Source organism: Pseudochaenichthys georgianus, chromosome 3 (genome assembly GCF_902827115.2).
Source record: "Pseudochaenichthys georgianus chromosome 3, fPseGeo1.2, whole genome shotgun sequence".
Lineage (NCBI taxonomy): Eukaryota > Metazoa > Chordata > Actinopteri > Perciformes > Channichthyidae > Pseudochaenichthys > Pseudochaenichthys georgianus.
Window position 1 is genome coordinate 40,286,845 of NC_047505.1, and position 21,050 is coordinate 40,307,894.

The window sequence follows — 21,050 nt, forward strand, 5'->3', positions numbered from 1 at the left end:
CAGTTGCTCTGAGGCTGTGTGGCTACTAGAAGGCCTCTGGTGGTGTGTTGATCACACTACATTCACGCTGAAGAGCTCTCTCGATAGAGCCTGAGAAGACGGCTGCTCCATAGGGCTGTGATGCACCATGAGGGCAGGCAGGGCCGAGGGTAGCAGGCTGAACTGGGTTGCAGGAGGTGGGGAGCTGACTCCTGGGCTGATCGGTAGGTGGAGGACTGGACAGGGAGAGCCGAGGCTAAAGCAGAGGAAGAGAGATGATTGAAGGCAAGTGCAGTGGGAAGCACACCCTGGCCTGGTTTGAGATGAAGGAGGGGGTCATGGTGAGAAAACAGGCCATTGGTGGAAGTGCTGAAGGCAGGATCCAGGAGAGCCATGGATGGGTTGGTAGCATAACTCCTGGAAGGGTAGGCACCAGTGTGCTGATAGGAGGACAGAGCAGCAGGAGAGGAGAAAGTGGCAGTAGAAGGCAGTGCACCAGTCAAATAGTCTGTGGCGGAGGAGTTGGTACCTGCAGTACACAGGATAGAGAAAGTTAGGACACACCAGGCAACGTGTATGTACCAAGCAGAATGAATTACATCTCTGTACACTATAGATACAACAAAATCAACAACCATTTTTGTTCTGTGAAAGCCTTTCATAGTTTAAAATATTTACAACAATCGTTTATGAAATCATATGATGCAAAGTTCCTTTATTTGGTAGCGAGCCAATCATCTATTTAGGGTATTGGATAAACTGGCAAAATCATCAGTTAATATGTTTCTCACGAATAGACAAAAAACACCATAAACTTAGCTCAAAGTATGTGATAATGTATTCACAATCTGTGACACATATTCAATCTGTACCGAAGTCAGGTTATTTAAGTTACATCAAATAAAATAAGAAGACTAAATGCATATAAAAACCACCTGTTTTGTGACGTGTAAGCAGCATGTGAATAACAGAATGAGTGGATGTGTTCTCACCAGCGGGCCATGATGGGGGCCTAAAAGGAGGAAGCAGTGAGGCACTAACAGGACCAGCCTGAAGGCTTCTGGATTCCATGGCTGACAGGAAGCTCATGATTGAGGTCTCAGAAGTATTAATGCTTGAGTCAAGTGCTCCTGTTAAAAGAGGGAGAGAAGGATAAGCAAAGAAAGGGGCAACAAAGTAAAGACATACCTATGTGCTAACTAGTAAGTTACTTAAATAGTTACTTATATAACACAATTGCTAAAAAAAACATCTCCTTTGACCCTAGTGATAATAGGAAACAATATATTGGTTGACAACAAATAAAAACTAAGGCTGTAATTAGTTTTTAAACTGAATAAATACCACAATAAAACTGTCCACAACCAGGCCTGTGTATTTAAGTCCTTTATATATTTATACACTAACAAAGTGATATCTCAAACCACAGCATACGCCACTAGAAGTAAGTGACAGATTAAATGTATTATAATTTGCGTGAACTGACCCTGGCATTCATAACTCACCTGCTGGAGCAGCAAGATGTGTAGTAGTGTAGGTGGGAAGCTGGTGGCTTGAAGTGTAGCTTTGCCGCTGAAGGAGCTCTGTATCAAGGTGTGCTGCCCCATAACTGGAACTGCATCAACACACAACACATTCATAAAAGCATGCATCTTTACAAGCAGCACTGAAGCATCCAACTATCCACTGACATTTTTTTTGGCCACTGTTCTTAGTAAAAATGGAGACGAACAAAGTAAAAGTTCTGTAGTGGAAATAATGAGTTTTTGCTATGCCATATGAGTGTGTATGCTTCATTAAACATGTTGGTAAATAACCAACTATAGAAGTTCATAGTTCTTGTGAAAATCTGGATAGATGTTAAAGTGGTTTCTGAATTGTTGAATTCACGAGTTACTCACATAAAAAACATTGCTCTGACAATGTGTGTAATCTGAGACAATTATGAAAAAAGTTGTATATCTGACACGTGATTTTATATTCTCTCGGGAGAAGATTCATAGGAAAATCAGATGCAGCCATCCTGATCTGAAGTCCGCTTTTTGCCAGAAGGTGAACATCTGTGGAACAATGAAGTGTTGAAAGAGAGTAATCTTCTTTTTTTCACACACACACACACACACACACACACACACACACACACACCACCCACACACACACACACACACACACACACACACACACACACACACACACAACACACACACACCACCACACACAACACACCCACACACACACCAAACACACCACACACACACACACACACACACACACACACACACACACACACACACACACACAACTACACCCTCTAAAACATCCCATTATTATCTTCGTGAAAAGTGGATTTGATCTGTTGAATGAATTGCATTTTTACTGGTGTACCTTATAAGTGGCACACAGATGCGTCTCTAATAAATCATCTTCAATAGGGAGTGAAGAGTAATAAGTATTACTCATCAAACACAGATTTTAGTCATCCTGCCTGCAGCATCATCATCATTAGTGGATAACTTTATTGGCGCTGGTCTTTATAGTTTAGGCTTTCATGTAAAAGTGCTGCTTTTATTCGTGTCTGTGAACACAATCTTACTTTTTTGTAGCAGCTACCCCAGTTTGTTAAGTGTGATCCCTGTTAATTAATACCACTGTGGAGTAGTGCATAATAATCCAGTAGGACTAAATTAGAGCTCAAGCTACAATGTTGGCAGGTTGTGTGGTTACATTTGTATGTTTGTTTTATAAATAAAAACAAGTTAAAATTATCTCAACGGTAGCATTGGACATTTAACTGGCAAATTAAAAAAAATATGTACAAACTCCGACACATCGTCTGTTAGCTCTTTGGAAACAACACCAGTAGCCATACAACACTTATGTGAAGTGCCACAACTGACATGAGTAGCATTGGTAGCTAGTTACCTATATTGTTTATGCATTGGCGATCACCTGAGGGTTAAGAAAACAAGCCGATAACATGTTTAATATTTAAGCTGTCTAGCTGGACGAATGTTTACATATGTGAAATAATGCGCCTTTCTGGTTAGCACTAACTCTGTAAATGACCATGCTGAAGAGGTGGTGTGCTAGCGACAACTAGCAAGGTGGGAGGCAGTTACACACGGCTAATAAACAACAAGTCAAAGCCTCCACAACTCCGAGCAAATTCCGGTTATGTCTCAAATTCCTTCAGAGTTGGCGATAAACACAAATGCACTTTTCTCCCCACTGCAAAGCTAGGCCCTCCATCACCGATATTCCTGGGGAAAGTGCCTCTCCTTTATCTTTTACCTTGGCTTGACACTAGCGGTGCTGCGGTCATAGGCCCAATAAGCGACGGTCTGTGCTGGTGGAGCCAGCGCGTCCGCAAAGCTGGAGGTCGGGTAGTTCCTGTCCATCATCCGGTGAAAGATTCACTTCCACGGGGGAGCTTCGTGGAGCAGCGGACACACATCGTAGCAGCCCGGGGGTCCGACCCACCGACCGACCGAGCGACCAGGATAGGGAGTCCCGTCTGAGCACTGCACGGTCCGCAAAGCCGCCGTGAAGTCGTGCTATATCCTGGATAAAAGTGTACCTTGAGTATGGGGGATTTCTTTTAATTTTCGTTCATCTCCCGTCATGAGAGCAGTGCAAGGCAAGCCCTGTATGGTTTCACGTACCCATGTTGGTTGATTTCCCAGGATGCACCGCAGACTTTGACTGGAAGTTTTGCAGTTTTCCTTTCTTCCACCAAAAACTTTAGCAGCCTGTTTTTGACATCACATGAAATTTCAAAACTTTGTTTCTACAATGTCATACAATCCAAACATTCCAGTTGGCAAACATGTGTTATAGACTGTTTCTGCTTTATTAAAGTTATGAAATTGTGCCTAAATATTTCCAAAAACACTAAACAATATTTCAAAGCATTTTTGAGACCTGTTTTAAAAGTCACTAGAGCCTGTTTGGTATTTGATATGCCAGTTTTAATTTATTTAAAAAATAATGTTTGTGCTTTTATCAGCAGCTATTGATAACCGGTTTATATCATTTTGGAAATGTAGCCCTACTATTGTGCATCCCTGGAGATAACACAATAGATAGTTCAAATCTGTAAAATCTTAATATTTATTTAAATAATTTTACGTAAATACAATATATATCGATGAATAAAACCCAATGCTGTGAACATGGTTTAAATAATTCACTTATGTTCACTTGTGTGTCCGAGATGGCAGAGCCATCTCGGACACACAAACACAGTTGAAAGATGAGACAAAACATAATTAAAATATTAGTTTTATTTATAAAATCCTATAAAAGAAGCTTCAACAAAGTTACTCCTCAATAGCTTCCCACAAGGTTATGATTCAACTTTGACAATTAACAAGGAAATTATAACTTCTTAAACCTTGCTTTTCTCCATCATCTGATGAGAAAACAGCAGCAGCATCCACCAGGAATGTCAATTGCTCCTTCAAAAATATCAGTGAAGTGAGATGTAGGACAAACTGTTGGGCTACATCCCAACTGTTGACATGTTTTAGATTTCATATAATAAAAGCTATTATCTTCTGGCAGAAATGTATAATGTGTAAATCTTAAATATTGTAAACATTTCTTCGCACCTATTTATTTTACATGGTATAATCAACCACAATATATATTTAAAGTAAACATGACTTCACATATCAGAAGAACATCCTCATTAGTTGATGACAAATATATAAATTCCTGACACAATACAAACAAATAAACCAACAACAAAATTACTTTCAAAATTAAAAAAATTATAAAAGAAGATTCACAATAGAAAGCAAATTAAGCTATTGGACATGAAATTAGAAACCCGTACAAGCCTTTTCTGTATGGCAGAATGATATGTCATACCATTGTGCCATTGAAATCAGTGTTGCTGTAATTATTTGTCTTCCTTCTTTAGGAGACAGGAAGCTAATGGATTAAACAAATCAGTCTGTCTCTTTTTAACTGCAATTAATACTTATCTTGTAATGAAGAAGATTTCTAATCCTGCTCTCAGGCCTTCTGTGCATGCTGTGTCTAAAGTAACTGCTCCTTAAGGGCCTTAGTACTCCAGCAACTGAAATCTCTCTTGCCTAATACATTATTGATTCTTCATTTACATTTCAATAAAAAACAGCGGGCAGGTGTTATATTACAAACTATAATCAGAGTTGGGAATATAGTTTGTAGACGTTACCTCAAAACTACGCTTTGGCACAAGGATGGATTTAACTGATACAAGTAAACCATCAAACCAGAAGGATTAGAAATCTATGAATAACAAAAATAATCAGAGGAATAAACAGAAGGAGGTGTTTTCAATATTTTGATGATAAACATTCTAAACTGCCAAGCAGAGCATCACTGTATAAATGTTATTTGTAAATTGTGTGTTTAATGTTGATAGACATTTGGGAGATGTTGTCCTGAAGATACTACCGCCGAATACTTCCAGGTCGTGAACTAAAACCAAAAGTAAGAGAAGATGTTATACAAATATGCTATATAAAAACCTTTTTGTAACTGCATTATGACTTGTATACAAGAAAAACTTGAAAATGAGTCATGACATACTGTAAATACAAATGTATATGTAAATACCCGGGATATGGAGGAGGTGGGGCATCATGTGGTCCACTTTTTGCAATTGCCTGCTCATAGGAAGGCAATCCCGGGGGGTCTATTTCATCCATAGGGGGTGGGGGTATATGTGGGTGGACTGGTTGCAACGAAACCTCCTCAAGCCGTCGCATTATTAGAGAAGCATTACTCCTCCTGGATCGCACCCGAATGGAGCTGTGAGAGGAGCATAGACATACACATCATGTCATTCATATGTGACCGACTTAATATCTTCAATTAGAAAAGGTGGAACTATTCTTGTTATAAAACTGACTTACATATTAAATGGCTATGTTCCCCAGTGTTATATGTACATTACGTGTGACATGAAGCAGTAACATGTTGCTATAAGAGGTATGATAAATGGACAATCAATGCGGGTGTAACATTCATAAATGTGCAAAAGCTGTGACAATGTACGTGTCCAGACCTTATTGATTTGGTTCATACGTTTTCAGCCTCAAAACATTTGATCTCAATGCCAAATGTCTGCCTCCTAGGGCCAGAACTGTGGGCGCCAAACCATGGACACATTTTGACGGACTGACCAACAGAGAGAGCTATAGAGCTAATGGTCGCAGCTAAAACTGCAGTTGTCTGCATATGAAAATGTCCAAACTCTAAAAAAGTATCCGCTTTATATATAAAAGGCGCTTAAAAGTGTTCAGGTTCAACAGAGTTCTCTTGATGTCTATAGTTATAAAGTATGGCGAACATGTGCAGGAATAATGTAGCTGCTATTACGGTAATAGTAATATCACACTTACTTTGCACGGCTGAAGTTGTTCTTGCATTTGCCATGACAGAAATACCAGACCAGGAGGCAAATGATAACAAGAGCCACTCCACCAGCAATCAGTCCGACCAAAAGAGATGTAACATCCACCCGTGAAGGATAATTGTTCTGATCTGTGGATTATCAAAGACTACAGTGAGTAACAGACAGTGGACAGAGTGAGTCGAACAACTTGATAAAAAGCAGATAGCTGAATATCACAGAGTGTTCCTTTTTTCAATTTATACTGATATTTACGTTTAAGATTGTGTTAAATTTTAGCAGCAGATACACACTTATAAGACATATTTACAATTCGGTCATCACTTAAACACATGATAGATGTTATGACCGAAAATGAAAGCAACAAGCATTCATATTCAAATCAGCTATTGAAAATGTGGTGAAACAGGTAACAGAATTGTAATTCGCAAGGCACAAGTGTCCTTAAACCACACTCACATAGTCACATCTCATCATTGAGTAGATACCAAATTAAAATGACGTAAGTAATAAGTGGGATATGTATATTTTTCTCTTACCTTCAGTGTATTGCTTCCAAAATGCCTCCTGCAAAACCAAGCATCATTAGTATGGTGATTCTGTTGATGTAACCCTCTTTATGCTCATGAAATGACTTTAGTGAGCAGCACACTGAATATCAACACTCAACTGTATCTGGGATGTTTTCAAAGATCTCCCTTGCTTCTTCATAATTGCAGTCTTCTTCCTTACACTCCCTTTCCAGATCTCCAGGAACGAACATCTCAAAGTCAAACCGGTTGAACAGCAGATGGCGACCCAGGAACGAGTTTGCGTGTCCTTCATCTACAAACACTGGGATGATAGTCCAAATAGGTGACATGGTTACAGGAGAAGTGATGTTCAAAGTGTTTAAAGTAAGGTTTTATGTCCTTCTTCAGTACAATCAGTGGTGGAAAGTAACTAAGTTACACCAATACAATTTTGAGGTATTTCAATGTTATGCTACTTTGTACTTCTACTCTATCACAATTCAGAGGTAAACATTTTACTGCACTACATGTATCAGTTTAGTTACTTTGCAGATATGAACAATATGATCAACACTTAAATAAGACTTACACCTGGATTAAATTCACATGATACCCAGCAGCAGTGGCGTAACTATCGCCGGTGCAGCCGGTGCAACGCACCGGGGCCCAGAGCCGGCCAGGGGCCCATGCAAAAAAAAAGAAAGAAAAAGTTTTTATATTTCTTTTATTTTATTTGTTTGGGGCCCCAATGGGATTGACCGGTTCACCCAGTCTTCAAAGTAACCAAGCAACCTAAATTAATTTGTAATTTGTCTGTCCAATGACCTTGCTCCCTTTCATGACATGTGATACCTTGCGAGCGAACCATTTAATCAACCTGTACTATTTACACACGGCATCTATTGCACGTCTGTCCGTCCGTCTCCGTCCTGGGAGAGGGATCCCTCCTCTGTTGCTCTCCCTGAGGTTTCTCCCATGTTCCCCTTTAAACTGGGGTTTCTCTGTAAGTTTTTCCTGGTACGATGTGAGGATCTAAGGACAGAGGGTGTCGTATTGTCATACTGATATTCTGTACAAACTGTAAAGTCCACTGAGACAAATGTAACATTTGTGATATTGGGCTATATAAATAAACATTGATTGATTGATACTGTACTGTAGCAACAGCAAGTTCAGCAGCATTATAACAAATGTAATAGCTTGCATTTATAATGTACAGCAAACCAAAGCACAAGAGCAGCGCTCAAAAGAGAAAGGACCAGAGAGAACAAGGAGATGTAACAGCTAAACTGACAAAATTAGACAGTATTTTTTGTCATACATCGTCCTCGAAATCAAGCGCTAATGTTAGCAATGTTGACGTGCAGCGAGAGCCGGAGGCTAACGATAGCTCACCTGCCTCACCACCATCATTGCCATCTAGCTCCACAAGTGAAGCTGTATCCGTGGCTGTGCAACATTCTTCTCCAGCCAGCCAGGAGGAGAGGCTGGATTTGGTCCAACAGTTTCCCCAAGGGCCCCAACCGATAGGGGACTCTATGGCACTATTGAGACCCCCGACGCCAAGAACAAAAGCTATATTATAGCAACCGGTCTATGTAGGCCTACCGGCCCATTCCCCAGAGACAAACATCAAGGAAACAGGTTTAATCCTCTTCCTAGTTTGCTGTGCCGTTGACACGCTGTGGTGGTCTGAGGCCAGGGCAGGCTGTTGTTGACAGCCTATACATGTGGCGCATCTGAGTGTTTGTGTACGTCCGTGCGTGCCTGAGCACATCAGCGTGCACTTGTGTTTGGGGCGATGGGGGGGGGGGGGGGGGGGGTGCAAAACAAAATTTGCACCGCGGCCAATCACAACCTTGTTACGCCACTGCCCAGCATTAAGTAAAGTGATTACAATATGTTCCACCTTCAGCAGCTTGATAAACACATCAATAAACATAATCAAAACATACTATATTATTCTGAAAAAGGGCACATACATGTGTTTTTACTTGTGGTACTGTAAGTATATTTCGATGCCCATACTTTTGTCCTTTTACTTGAGTAACATTTTGAATACAGGACTTTTACTTGTGGTACTTTAAGGATATGTTGATGCCAATACTTTTCTACTTTTACTTGATTAACATTTTGAATACAGGACTTTTTACTTTGGTATTTCTTTTTTTCTTTTACTTTCTTTTTAAGCGTCTTTGGGTTCAAGAAAAGCGCTATAGAAATAAAATATATTATTACTTAAGTACAACATCTGAGTACTTCTTCCACATCTGAGTACAATATCTCACCTTCCTTGTCTTCATTGTTGGACAGTAGCCTCCTCATACAGGCCAGATCTCCACATGACAGGAGTTGAAGGAGTATGAACAGGTGGAACAACATGGTCAAGCATGCACCTGCGCACAGACAGCGGGTGGAGCATTAATTGGCAGATCACAGGGCAGAGGACCCTACACCTAAAAACACACTCAGCTTCTTTAAACTACTCTATATACACTTTTCTTTCACAACCCCGCACCAAAAAGCTATGTTATACTTTACCTATAATGAAAAGTGGTTCATAATGAAGGGCAGAGTTCAACAGCAACAAAATGAAAGCCAGCTAAAGGAGCGGTAGGTCGATGTACGAGTTTGCGCTAATAAAATGAATCAGGAAATGCACAGCTATAGTGACAAACAACAGCTATGTTTAGAAACCTCCTTTTGAAAAGTTTAGCCGTTGATATCGCGTAAAGGTTGAAAAAAACATCCACGTTTAGCTGCGGTTGTCCTTGGGAAACGCAGGACAGTTCCGGTATGTCAAAAAAGGTTTTGTTTTACTCCAACAGATGTGGCTTCCTCAGCTCCTCCTAAACCACCTGCGCAGGCTCAACCAATCGATCACGTTTACCTGAATAATTTGATAAATGATGTAAGTGGACACTAGATGGCAGCTAAAACCACGAAGTGAAAGTAGGCCTACCGATACTACAGGCCTATTTTCAGAAGGGGTATTCACACCGAAGTTTTATTGGATTACGCATCATCATCTGCACGAGTCAGATGCCAAAACTGCACTCCTCCCGAGGACAAAACCCCATTGTTTGGCATTAGGCATTTACTCTTGATCTATGGCTACTTAAGCAGCTTGCTTTGGATGTTTAAGGTTTTTATTTTAAAGGAATTTGCTCTCAAAAGTAATTACAGCTATAAGTATCCAAAATGAAAATGCAAAAAGGAAAAATTAATTTTATATTAATGCGTTTTTCTTCTAAAGGCTTTTTACATAAATAAATACATTTTGTATTGTATTTACATTGTACTAAATATATTGCCTATTGAAATACTAATTTTAAAGGGGCTTCCATGAATAAGCCTTAATAGGCAACATAATTATTATTTTCCATTTTAGACACTGACATGATGGTTTCATTACTTTTTATTTATTATGTACCGCTAGTTGATCTTCCAAACTAAAATCTATTTGGACTTAAATAGCAATCTTAGTTAAATGACAATTCTGTTGTAACACAATGCACAACATGGGATCTTTTTGAGGACTCTTCTAAAAGCACTTAACCTCCTTTGGCAAGATCTGTCAGTAACTCGGAAGCTGGAGACTACATCAATATGCACAGGCCTTGGATGGTAAAAGATTGTGTTATGGGCTCCAGAGTCTTTTGACAGAGTAGAGGCGTCTCTGTTAAATTGCATGTAGTCCGGCCTTTTTCACTGTGGACTATAGCAACTTTAGAGACACCCTAAACAACAAAACATGAAGCACTGTCAAGATACTGTAACGTTTCCCATTATGCCCCGCAAACCATCCTCTTTTATAGTGTTTATGTTTCACACTCTCCAACCATGTACATACATATCTGTCTCTGAGCCTCTGGGCCTCTTGGCCAGTGTTTATGTAAAGCAAAGATAGGATACAATTGAACAGTATCTGCTGACTACTGGATAGTGCTAATTGAAAGGCAGTGAGGGCCCCTCTCTTGTGTTTGGCTACATCTCTGGATACCGTCAGAGTTTTAGATTTTTCCCAGAGGAATGTTGATATGAATAAAAGGGGTACAAAAATGAGAAATTCCAGACTTTATCTAATGTGTGTGATGTCAGATGAGATAACCAATTTACACCACATACTGCCATATCAATGTCATAATGATTAATAGTGTCCTGCTGCTGGGAAATTCATGTGGATTTTTCAGTGAATTCTGAGAGGTGGTCAAGTATTTAGATCCATCACCTGGGTAAATTCCAATGCACCAAATTAAGAGTACTGCTAATACTGTGAAATGACTAAGCTTCAATATATGTAATGTACTATGCATATGAAAAGTAGCAGTACTTGTTGCTAAACTTAAGCTAGTTGTAACTACTTTATACAGTTAGCTTAGTCAATCTATAGACTCCATCAAAAAAGGGCACAATACAGATCTGAGGGGTTGGGATTTACGTAAGAAAGCACAAAACAAGTTCTGCTGTTAATTGTTGCATTAATTGTGTGAAATGTTGGATACTTTTAGATCTCTGGTGAAGAGTAATTCAAGTTAAAACCTTCTGATCTTTGGTGACAGCTCAAAGAAATCTGAAATGACAAGGGGCCCCTATTTGATAGATTAAATCAATGTTGTAAATGTATAAAAACGGCATGGAGTCAAAAAGCCCAACAATCCCGCTGGAATGCAGAGGAGTGAAAGTATAGTTTAGAAGAAAATGGAAATACACGTCACTCAAAATCAGAAGTACAGCATTGGAGTAAATTGTACTAAGTTACTTTTACCATATCTGCTGATGACCTGAGCTGCATGTGCAAAAGAGGCCAGTTAGGACTTCATATCACAATTGGAATAGCAACTAATTTGTTTAATCTGTGAACATTTCAGAACTACCTCTATCTGACTATGATAAGAAGGGGTCATGAGGCTTGAGCCAGATAAACCACAGCACGCATTATTTTACTTCTGGGACATCTCACATGAACGACTATCAAGAAAAACAGTTACTTAAAGCCAGGGAGACAAATTACAGACAAGAGAAAGAGAAGGATATTCCTTTACCATAATGAGAAAAGTAGCTGAAAAGAAGGGTAAAGGAGCATTTGCTGAGCTATAGAAACCAAGATATAGGGCTTTGCAAACATTGTGTTAAGCCATGGTCACATTTGTTTCTATCTGCTCAACGCTCCACCTTGCAAGTGGCTGTGATGAGGTTATGCTCCTGAGAATGTGTGCTGTGATTTACACCCGCTGATAAGAGTCGGAGATGCTTGCTCCCTGTGGACAACTGGACCGAAGTGAGCGGTGAGCCTCTGCAGACCTCAGCTATGATAGGAAAAAATACACAGTGCGGCAATAAATGTGTACCTCTAATGCCTATTTCATCCGAGTGTAAATATTTTAGTGGCAGGGCTGAAATTATCAGATTAGGACTTTAATGGGTGGAGAATGAGGAGTGGATCACCACTAAAAGACGAGGGTAAACAGGTTGAGCTGTGGCTTTATTAGTCAAAGAAAATCTGTGTATTTGGGGTGGGGGCAGGGTGCAATGTCAGTAGTCTGCACTTTGTCAGTTTGGGCTGATTTCATCACAGCCCCAGAGGGAGAGAACTCCAACAGACCCCTTTTACACCTAATGCCTCGGCCATATATCACTGGAGTTCACATCCTAATGCTCTGGACGATGCCTGAGAAGAGTGCGGAGTAAATGGAACTTAACATCAATGGGAAAAGTAAGGTAAACTCAAAGTTGGAATGTACAAGTCCTTGTTTTTCCACACATCCAAAGACAGTGAGTCATGCTGACTACAGCTGAACAGTATCTTTTAACCCAGTTGACAGTTATACATTTAGTGGCAGTGAATCAGCCTTCGCCAAAAGCTTTAAGTGTTGACGCTACAGTAATACAGCTCCGACCCCAGCAGACAGGGTCATCTTAAGTTCACATTACTATTGTCACCTCTCATGTGTTCCCAGACAAGTGACCCTCCTGTTACAGGCTATTTCTCACCACAGCTCATCTAATACTGGCATGCCGTCCTTTAACTAAAACCAGATGTTGAGAGCCGCTAGAGGAAGAGCCCCCATTAAAGTGAATGTATGGCTTTCTGAAAGATAATCATAAGGAAACTAATGTGCAAGTAGTCTGAAAAGACTGATGATATATGTATTATCCATTACTGGCAAAGTTAAGCTTTTGGCTGTTTCACACATTTTGAAAATGTCCATCAAATTCTAGTTTATTGTGTGTTACACAACTTGCTGTGACATAACTTAACATGAAAATTCCCCAAGAAATCTTCAATTATTTTTTACAAGAAAAGAGCAACGACAGGTGATCTCCAGTTATTTTATTGGATTCATATAAAAACTGATCAATTCAGTCTGATGATTTGGAAAGCAGAAGATAATGGGGGGCCAGGCAGTCTAGACAGTGGGGTTACGGTGGAACTAAGCAGAAGGGGACAGGGCTTGCAGGCTGGTCTTGACGGCTGCTAGGTTGGCCTTCCAGGAGCTGAGGCTGTCGTGCAGCTGCTGCCACTGCTGCTTGCCAAAGGTGCGGTGGGTGCTGTGGCTGATTGAGTGGAAAATAGAAAAGCAAGAATGTTAAATGAAAGATTATAAGAAAGAAAGCAAAGGTCACGTCTTAAACCTTGGGAAAATACATTTGATAGCTATAGTAAATGTAGGGGTGACAAAAGACATGACATTGCTCATTTTCTGTATTAAGACATTACATCAAATCTATACAGAACCAAAATCGTGCTCTATAAAAATACATCTAAACATCTCTTGATAAATAAACAAAGGTACTTTTTTATATTTTCTACACACATGGCACATTTCTCTGTAGACCAGAACCAAATAAACTCGTTGACCTTGACCAGAGAACAGACAGCTTTGTCTGGACTCAGAGCGCAAAGGTGGTGGCACCATCAGCATTAGGACTGTTTTCAGGAGCATGTTTTTCCAACGATCCAGGTTAGGTACTTTAGGTCTAGGTTGGTATTAAGCCTTTACTTTAGAGAAGGCACCACAGATAAGCCATATGTGATGTTATTGGATGAAAGGACTTACCTCACAATAACCTTTCTCTGCGTCTGGTCAATTTTGCAGTACACCATCTTGGTCCGTACAGCTATAGGAAGAAAGCAGAAAGAAAGTCAATGAAGAGGAGGCTGAACATTTAAATATCACTGACAAAAAAATGCTTAAAAATACAAGGGTAATTCATTGTCATTCAAACAACACCGGGTTTTGACGGGTGTCAGAGGTCCATTCGTAATAGCAAAGCGCCATATAATGTACGGCCCTACAACACGTTAACCATTCTCAAAGAGATGAAAACAACTAACAGGCTGCTACGGTATAACGACGCACATCAGACTGGTCAAATATAAATCAATATTCTGCTTTTATTTGATGAAGGGACTGAATGGTGAATCAAACTCTCTTTAGGAAAAATAACATACTTGTTCATGAAACACAATGCCGTGCAAATGCTTTTGGGTGACATTACAGCATCTTTGAGTTTAAACACTATACATGTATTATTATTATGAAATACTACACTATGGTACCGTGTACAAGTCAAAATAGACTTTTATGAGATATTGTCTGTCAGAGTTTCCGTTATAATTTTTCCTTGCCGGTCAACATGTCCGTTAAAGTTTAAATCTTCTGGACAAAATGAGAAAAGTGCCGGTCAAAAGGTCTTCTTTGTTATTTATTGAGATTTAAAACAAAAGTATAGTGCAGCATTAAGCATTTGTTTACATACAAATGTCCCCTTCAGGAGGATAAATCTCTTTCTCCACATTAAAGGTCGGACATTAGAAAGGAAGTGACTGCGCATGTAGCGTATTGACTCTTCTTGTCTGTCACAAAAGTGGCACAACTGATGCGGTATTGCGCTACGGGGAAATTATATTAACCGGACATTTTGACCGGAGAGATTTAGATTTGCCGGTCTTCAGCATATTTTACCGGTCATAGTCCGATAATTAGCGGCTAACGGAAACTCTGTTGTCTGTGTACAGACTTTTGAAAAAAAGCTAAAAACAGTTGATCGTGTTTTGAGACTCCAAACTTGCTGATTTAAAGTGTGCTTAACCATATCTGCACTCTTGAATAACATACACTTCAGTGATGAATCGCTTATAAAACGTGTGTATGAATGTCAACCAAATATGCAAATTGAAAATATAAATGTTTTGAATGTGCACTCCAGCCGCATTACAACTGTGCCCTTTGTCTTGCTGTGAGAAACTGACAGTACACTTAACAAGGTTGAAAAGCAAGGATTAATTTGAGGTGAAGTGCTCTTACCGTCAATGACAAAGGCCTCAACATCATCAGCTCCAATCTGCAGCTCCTGCTGCATGGTGTCGAAGGAGATCTCCTTGAATTCCACAGCCATGCCCATCAATGTCAGCAGGCGCATCTTGGACATGTTTTGCTCGTGAGACAGGCCTGGAGAGCAAACGCAGGGATCATTAAGCACAAACAGTCACAGTCGATTACTCTCCACTCAGGGAGTTTCCCTGTGATAATTGTTTCTGCATTTAGGAGCCTGAAGTCAGGGAATCTACTCATTAACAAAAACACTGCTCCAAATTGTCTGTTTTGAGAGTCCATCCTACACATGCTGGTAATTACACAAAGGCCTTAGTAGTGAAAAGACACACTGCTGACATACGCACATTCCTGTACTGTATCAACAGGGTGCAGTATATTGGCTCAATATCTATAAGAGCTTAATTATGGGAAAAGTTGTCCAGTTAGTCCTAATAAAAAATAAAAACAGCTATAGACATCTTGTAACCATTTAAAAATGTGGTATTCTTTAGATACACTCTTAAAGTGGCAGAAATATATTACAAAACAGGTTTATTATGAAACACAAGATATAATACACTTACAATCAATACCGATTTACAAATATGGTAAAAAGCCAACATACATTTTTAATTCTCACCAACAACATGTACCTTAAGGTTTAACGGGGAATTAGACAATCACATAACATGACATTTCTGATTTACTAACCCGTTTGTTTTATCTTTTTAAACATTACAAATCAATTCATGGTGTATGTTTGAGTAGAATTCATGCAACCAATATCTCTATTGATAGCCACTTACCAAGAGAGTCAATAAAGTCTTTGTTACTCTGGTAAAACTTTACATAGGCTATGAGTTTTCCACTGACGAAGATGGTTAATAGCTGAAAAAAAGATTCAGAAAAGAGAGAATTGCCATTATCAGACTCAAGAAACAGTCATTTCATCTTTGTACAGGCAGAAAGTTGTCCTGATATTTAACACAAGAAAAAAATTGCACATCCGTCAGTACTCACGTCATGGATGAGTTCTCCCTCCAGGAATCGAACCGGTTTCAGGGTGAGCAGGTGGTCAATCAGGAAGGTGTTGGGGTCTTTGAGAGCGCGGACGATACATCTAAAGATAAGGGGCATAAACGGATGGAAGTTTGTATGACGGTGGTAAGTTATATCGAGGCTTAATGTCAATTGTTGACAAGTTTACCTGTGGGCATCAACACGTGCTTGTGACGCATTGTCTTCTGTGTAACTTCCCAGCAGCTCAACCATCACTTTTGCTGCAGCATCGCTGTAAAATTAGTAGATAGATTGTTGAAAACTCCTATAGGTAGGTGGGTCTAGAGGTGTATATGCGGAAAATAAACTCTTCTTCCATGCAGTTTATCCATTTTAATTATGTGTATTGATATTGCTGCATCAGTGCATTTCAAAACATGAATTGTACTCATCTGAACCTTTAAGTAGTTACCCTTTTTTGCAGTCAACTAATGCTTCATACACCAGCCTCAAGAGTGTGTGCTTCTTCTCTGTGGTCAGGTTCCAGTCGATAATCCACTTGCGCACCTGCAACCATCAGCAGCACAAAAAGGTTTCATAAATCAACTACAGACAACGTTGCAGAATGATGAATAACGATTTAATAATAGTGAACAGGTATACCTGATCAAGGTCAGTTGGGATGAAGGCAATGGCATTACAAGTTGCAGCCACCTTGATGAGGCCACAGAAGACAGTGTACCTCACTGTGGTGTTCTCGTCCATACCGTGGAACAGGTTACTCAGCCTTAAACATCAAAACATGAAAGAGATGTTCAAGTGTTTGAACAGAGAACTGATTTCTTAAGTGTATGTTTAACATGTTTGTTTTGAAAAGAAGATAGCAGCTGTCCTGCATATTGATGAGGTAAACAGTATCATTATGTTAAACTCACAAGACCAGCAGGTACATATTAACCAAGATCAAAACAATGGCCTATTGTGGATGAATGTAGAATGTATACATGGTCGGATCTTTGGAAACATTAGCCATATTAAGGAATAATGTAAAAAAAAGAAAGAAGTAAGGTTGAAAAAAAAGCAGAAAGGACTCACAGCTGCATCCTGAGGGAGGGTCTCTCTCCTTCACGGGACTTCAGCAGCTTCTCACATAGACTTTCAATGAGAGCTTCCTGCTTCTCCGTCTCCAGGATCAACAGCAGAGACACAATGCTGTTCATCACACTCTCTACCTCTGCAGGGAGAAAGAGAGAGGGCCATAAGTAATGCAAAACTTTATCCAGCGAGAAGCCAGATTCATGGTCCTAGAACTGGGCATCAATCACTGTATAAGCTATCAAAGAAATGTTTATACATAAACACATATCATTTACTTGTGAAAAAGGCATATCGTGGTGTGGTGGTTAAAGCAGGTTGTTCTTTATGATCGCCTACCTTTATCATCGTCCTTAAGGCACACATCACATGCCTCGATGATCTGAGCCAGATCTACATGAAGTCCGCCTTCTGAGTTCTCCTCTGATATTTCAGCTCCTTTGGCCTTGATGTAGGCTCTCAGCTCCAACGCCTGTAATGTTGTAAAGTCAAATGTAAGAGTATTATTGACTGTTACACAAAACCGTACAGCCCAAAGATATCCGTGTTGATAATGTAATAGATGTTTATTAGCCTAACGTGTTTTCCTAGCTATTGTATTGCAAACCGTACATACTTTTTGTTTGGAATACAAATATGTTACACATAGTTGTTAGAAGCAAAGAGAAAAAATGTTGATACATTTAACTTGTTTTGATAAAAAAAGTATCGCCTATGCAGTGATGTAGAGTAACTGAGTAGATGTACTAAAGTACTGTAGTTAAGTACAATCCAGAGGTACTAGTACTTTACTTGAGCATTTCCATGTTATGCTACTTTGTACAATTCAGATGTACATATTGTACTTTTACCCCACTAAATGTATGTAGTACGTTTAGTTGCATTGCAGATATAGATTAATGATAACAAATATGATCAACTCTGAATTAAGACCTGGATAAAATTCACATGCAACCCAGCAGTAAAAGAAAACAACGTCAAATGTGTTTCACCTTTACCAGCTTGATAAAGAATAGCATCAACATATATAATATATATGATTCTGAAAAGGACCGTACTGCATAATGAGTACTTTTACTTTTGGTAAATTAAGTATATTTAGATGCCAATACTTTCGTACTTTTACTTGAGTAACATTTAGATTACAGTACTCTCTTATTTCTAAGCTTCGGTATTTCTACTTCCACTTAAGTATAAGATCCGAGTACTTCTTCCACCTCTGCACTAAAGCAGGACGTTTTTGGTGGCTTGTTATTGTCTTTTATCTCTTTGTTGATGTAGATGCATGTATGGCCGAGTAGCTAACTTTAGCATTCTAAGCTATCGTAACGTAACAACTTTGAAGAAATGCGTAAAAAAGTTAGCCCTAACCAGGTTGAATTTAAAAAGAAAAGGAAAACGATGTACATACACAACAGTAGGTTTAATGATATCATTAACGACGTGCTTCCACATATGTCGCATCATCAGTACGTAGCTTGCTAACAATCAGCATGTAGCTGTCAGCAACGGTTAGCATCTTAGCTTGCTAGCATGCTAAGTTATCTGTTTGGCCGCTTTAGATTTAACGAGTCATCCGAAGGCGGGACGACGGAAAATCTGTTCTTAAAGACATGGGTCGTACCTGGTCTTCTTCCGTAATATCGATAAATGCTGGGACGCTCATTTTTGATGTTTTTGTGAGCCTTGAGGATGAAATCCACGCTCTCACCACTACGAGACCTGAGCGGAAAAGAAAACGCAACAGTGCCGGTGAAGCTATTTGCTCTTCCGGTTCAAGCTCTTAAAGCCACAGTAACCTAAAAAACAACCGTTCAAGTCTCATCACTGTTTGTACCTTTGTGACCCTTTCTTTTATTGTTACTTTTAAAACTATGCGTACTTCTTTAACGTAGCACCATGCACATCAATTATTTGACTTTAATGATGTATCATTACAGGTGGGTTGTAAAAAAAAATCCATGGCAGTGCTGCATAGCTTCAGCTTGTGCCACCTTTTCTTTCAGAGGTCAGAAAAACCTACTAAATTTCAGTCACCCAGACTTCCACCACCATATCCTTAATAATTATGTCTTTCTTTCTTATCCAGATAACAATCTCCGCTCTGGGAGATTAACCCTGGATGTCTTGGATGAGAGTTACAGAGGTGAACCTGATCCCCAGGAGAGGTTATCTGATTGAGCTGCAGTCCATCTGTGTGGACCACCATGGCAGGCCTGGCCAAGAGCTTTCCAACCCGGAAACACGGTCAGTGTCAAAGGGCAACAGTCTTCCACCATACACCCGCTGACCTATGGGTGCGCTTGATGGGCCCCTGTTCCAAGTGCTATCCTGTGACTTGTTACCATGGCAGGTCACTTGGTGATTAAGGTGAGTGAGGTGAAGAGTGTAAGTGGAGCAGGAGTTCACCCTAAAACTATGTATTCGGGTTACTAACATCTGAGGTGTTGAGCAGGCTGTGTCCAAGGCTGAAGACACTGTGGAGTGTATTCCATTTGTAGGCCGCAATGAAGCTCACACTTCATCTGTCATAAAAATATGTGTATTTAAGATGTTTCCTATAGACTATGATTCATGAATCCTTGAAAGTTTGATTGTCATATTTATTTTAACGGTTTCAGTAAGGGGCATGAAGTCGCCTATTGCGGGATAAATAACTTAAAATAGTGTGATAAGGGGAAATGGCTAATGTGTGTTTCAACAGAGTACTGGTATGATGCGTCATTCTGTTGGGGAAAGCAAGTGCCTGGTACCAAATCGCACCCTCACTCTCTCCCAGCCTTAGTATGCTGTCATTGCAAAGAATTTATAGTTGCTTCGCTACAAGTGAGCTTGTGTAACTGAGAGGCTTTCATTATCTGATTAACAGCTGTTGTCAAGTGCCTGGTGTATTTCAAGTCCAGAATAAGAGTTGGGGAGTCTTTGAAGCTCCAGGTGCATGTTTGAGACTTTGTTTTTGTCTTCTTTAAAAGGTCTTTAAAATGCCAGAGCGTGTTATGATGCTCGATAGCCTTTATAATATTCATGGCAGACTGTCCTGAAAACCTTTTAACTCCAAGGGGACTGTACCTGGTACTCTGTTTTATATTATTTAAAATCTAATCCTGGTAATGTAGTCTTCACAATATTTTTACGTCATATAGCTGCGAACATCATCAATGTTTTTTAGTAACTGGTATCAATGTCTGATAGGGTGTTTTATGTTGGTGTATGTGTACACAATTCATTGGAAGAGTGTTGGTCATTCTATTTTTGTTGGGAAATTTGCTTTCTTAGGTCACAAGGGTGTTGTGAAATAATTACAGATATTGCCAAAGCCAATTCATATCTCCTCTTACCTTGAGGTAAAAAACGTAATGTGCTATGTTAAATTCCAATCCTCTGAAACGTATATGTTCTTTCCTAAGCCTGAGTCTTATCTGATTCCGCAGCATACAGAAAATGTGTGTGAAGTCTTCAAAGCTGTACCTCTAAAAGGGAAGGAACAAGCTAAAAAAAAAGGTCTCCTTCAGTCACTTATAGTGAAATGTTGATGCACTAGGTTTTAACTTTAAGGCAATAGGCACATAAAAAGTGTTAATGTGTTTGTGTATGTTGCCAACCATATTTGCTAGAGCAAATCATAATATCTTGGAAATGTATAAGTTTAATGAGAAAAAAAAAGCTGAAAATCAATTCATGTTTATGTAGGTCTGAAAGATTTATGTTGCCAATATATCTATATTGGCCTCATCCATA

General features: G+C 39.5%; 3 protein-coding genes across 3 annotated transcripts in view; all 3 read right to left on the reverse strand.

Moving 5' to 3' along the window:
• qser1 (glutamine and serine rich 1) overlaps positions 1–3,656 on the reverse strand; it is a 12,299-nt gene extending 8,643 nt beyond the window's left edge. The window contains 7 exon segments of the mRNA XM_034074991.2: positions 19–45; positions 47–135; positions 138–164; positions 167–508; positions 972–1,109; positions 1,485–1,594; positions 3,271–3,656. Coding sequence (XP_033930882.1) covers positions 19–45; positions 47–135; positions 138–164; positions 167–508; positions 972–1,109; positions 1,485–1,594; positions 3,271–3,380 — 843 coding nt within the window. The 5' untranslated portion in view covers positions 3,381–3,656.
• Positions 3,657–4,244: 588 nt separating this feature from the next.
• Positions 4,245–9,773, reverse strand: prrg4 (proline rich Gla (G-carboxyglutamic acid) 4 (transmembrane)). Its single transcript, XM_034077761.2, has 7 exons — positions 9,439–9,773; positions 9,186–9,293; positions 7,056–7,219; positions 6,925–6,952; positions 6,375–6,516; positions 5,587–5,781; positions 4,245–5,448 (listed from the first exon to the last, which is right to left on the reverse strand). Exons 2-7 carry the CDS (start codon positions 9,277–9,279, stop codon positions 5,421–5,423), a joined length of 651 nt encoding a protein of 216 aa, XP_033933652.1. The 5' UTR covers positions 9,280–9,293; positions 9,439–9,773; the 3' UTR covers positions 4,245–5,420.
• A 3,443-nt stretch (positions 9,774–13,216) lies between these two features.
• eif3m (eukaryotic translation initiation factor 3, subunit M) lies at positions 13,217–19,061 on the reverse strand. The gene is made up of 11 exons (XM_034079774.2): positions 18,937–19,061; positions 17,652–17,784; positions 17,313–17,451; positions 16,881–17,004; positions 16,690–16,784; positions 16,426–16,509; positions 16,239–16,338; positions 16,025–16,106; positions 15,210–15,353; positions 13,959–14,019; positions 13,217–13,455 (listed from the first exon to the last, which is right to left on the reverse strand). Exons 1-11 carry the CDS (start codon positions 18,976–18,978, stop codon positions 13,332–13,334), a joined length of 1,128 nt encoding a protein of 375 aa, XP_033935665.1. The 5' UTR covers positions 18,979–19,061; the 3' UTR covers positions 13,217–13,331.
• Positions 19,062–21,050: the final 1,989 nt, after the last annotated feature.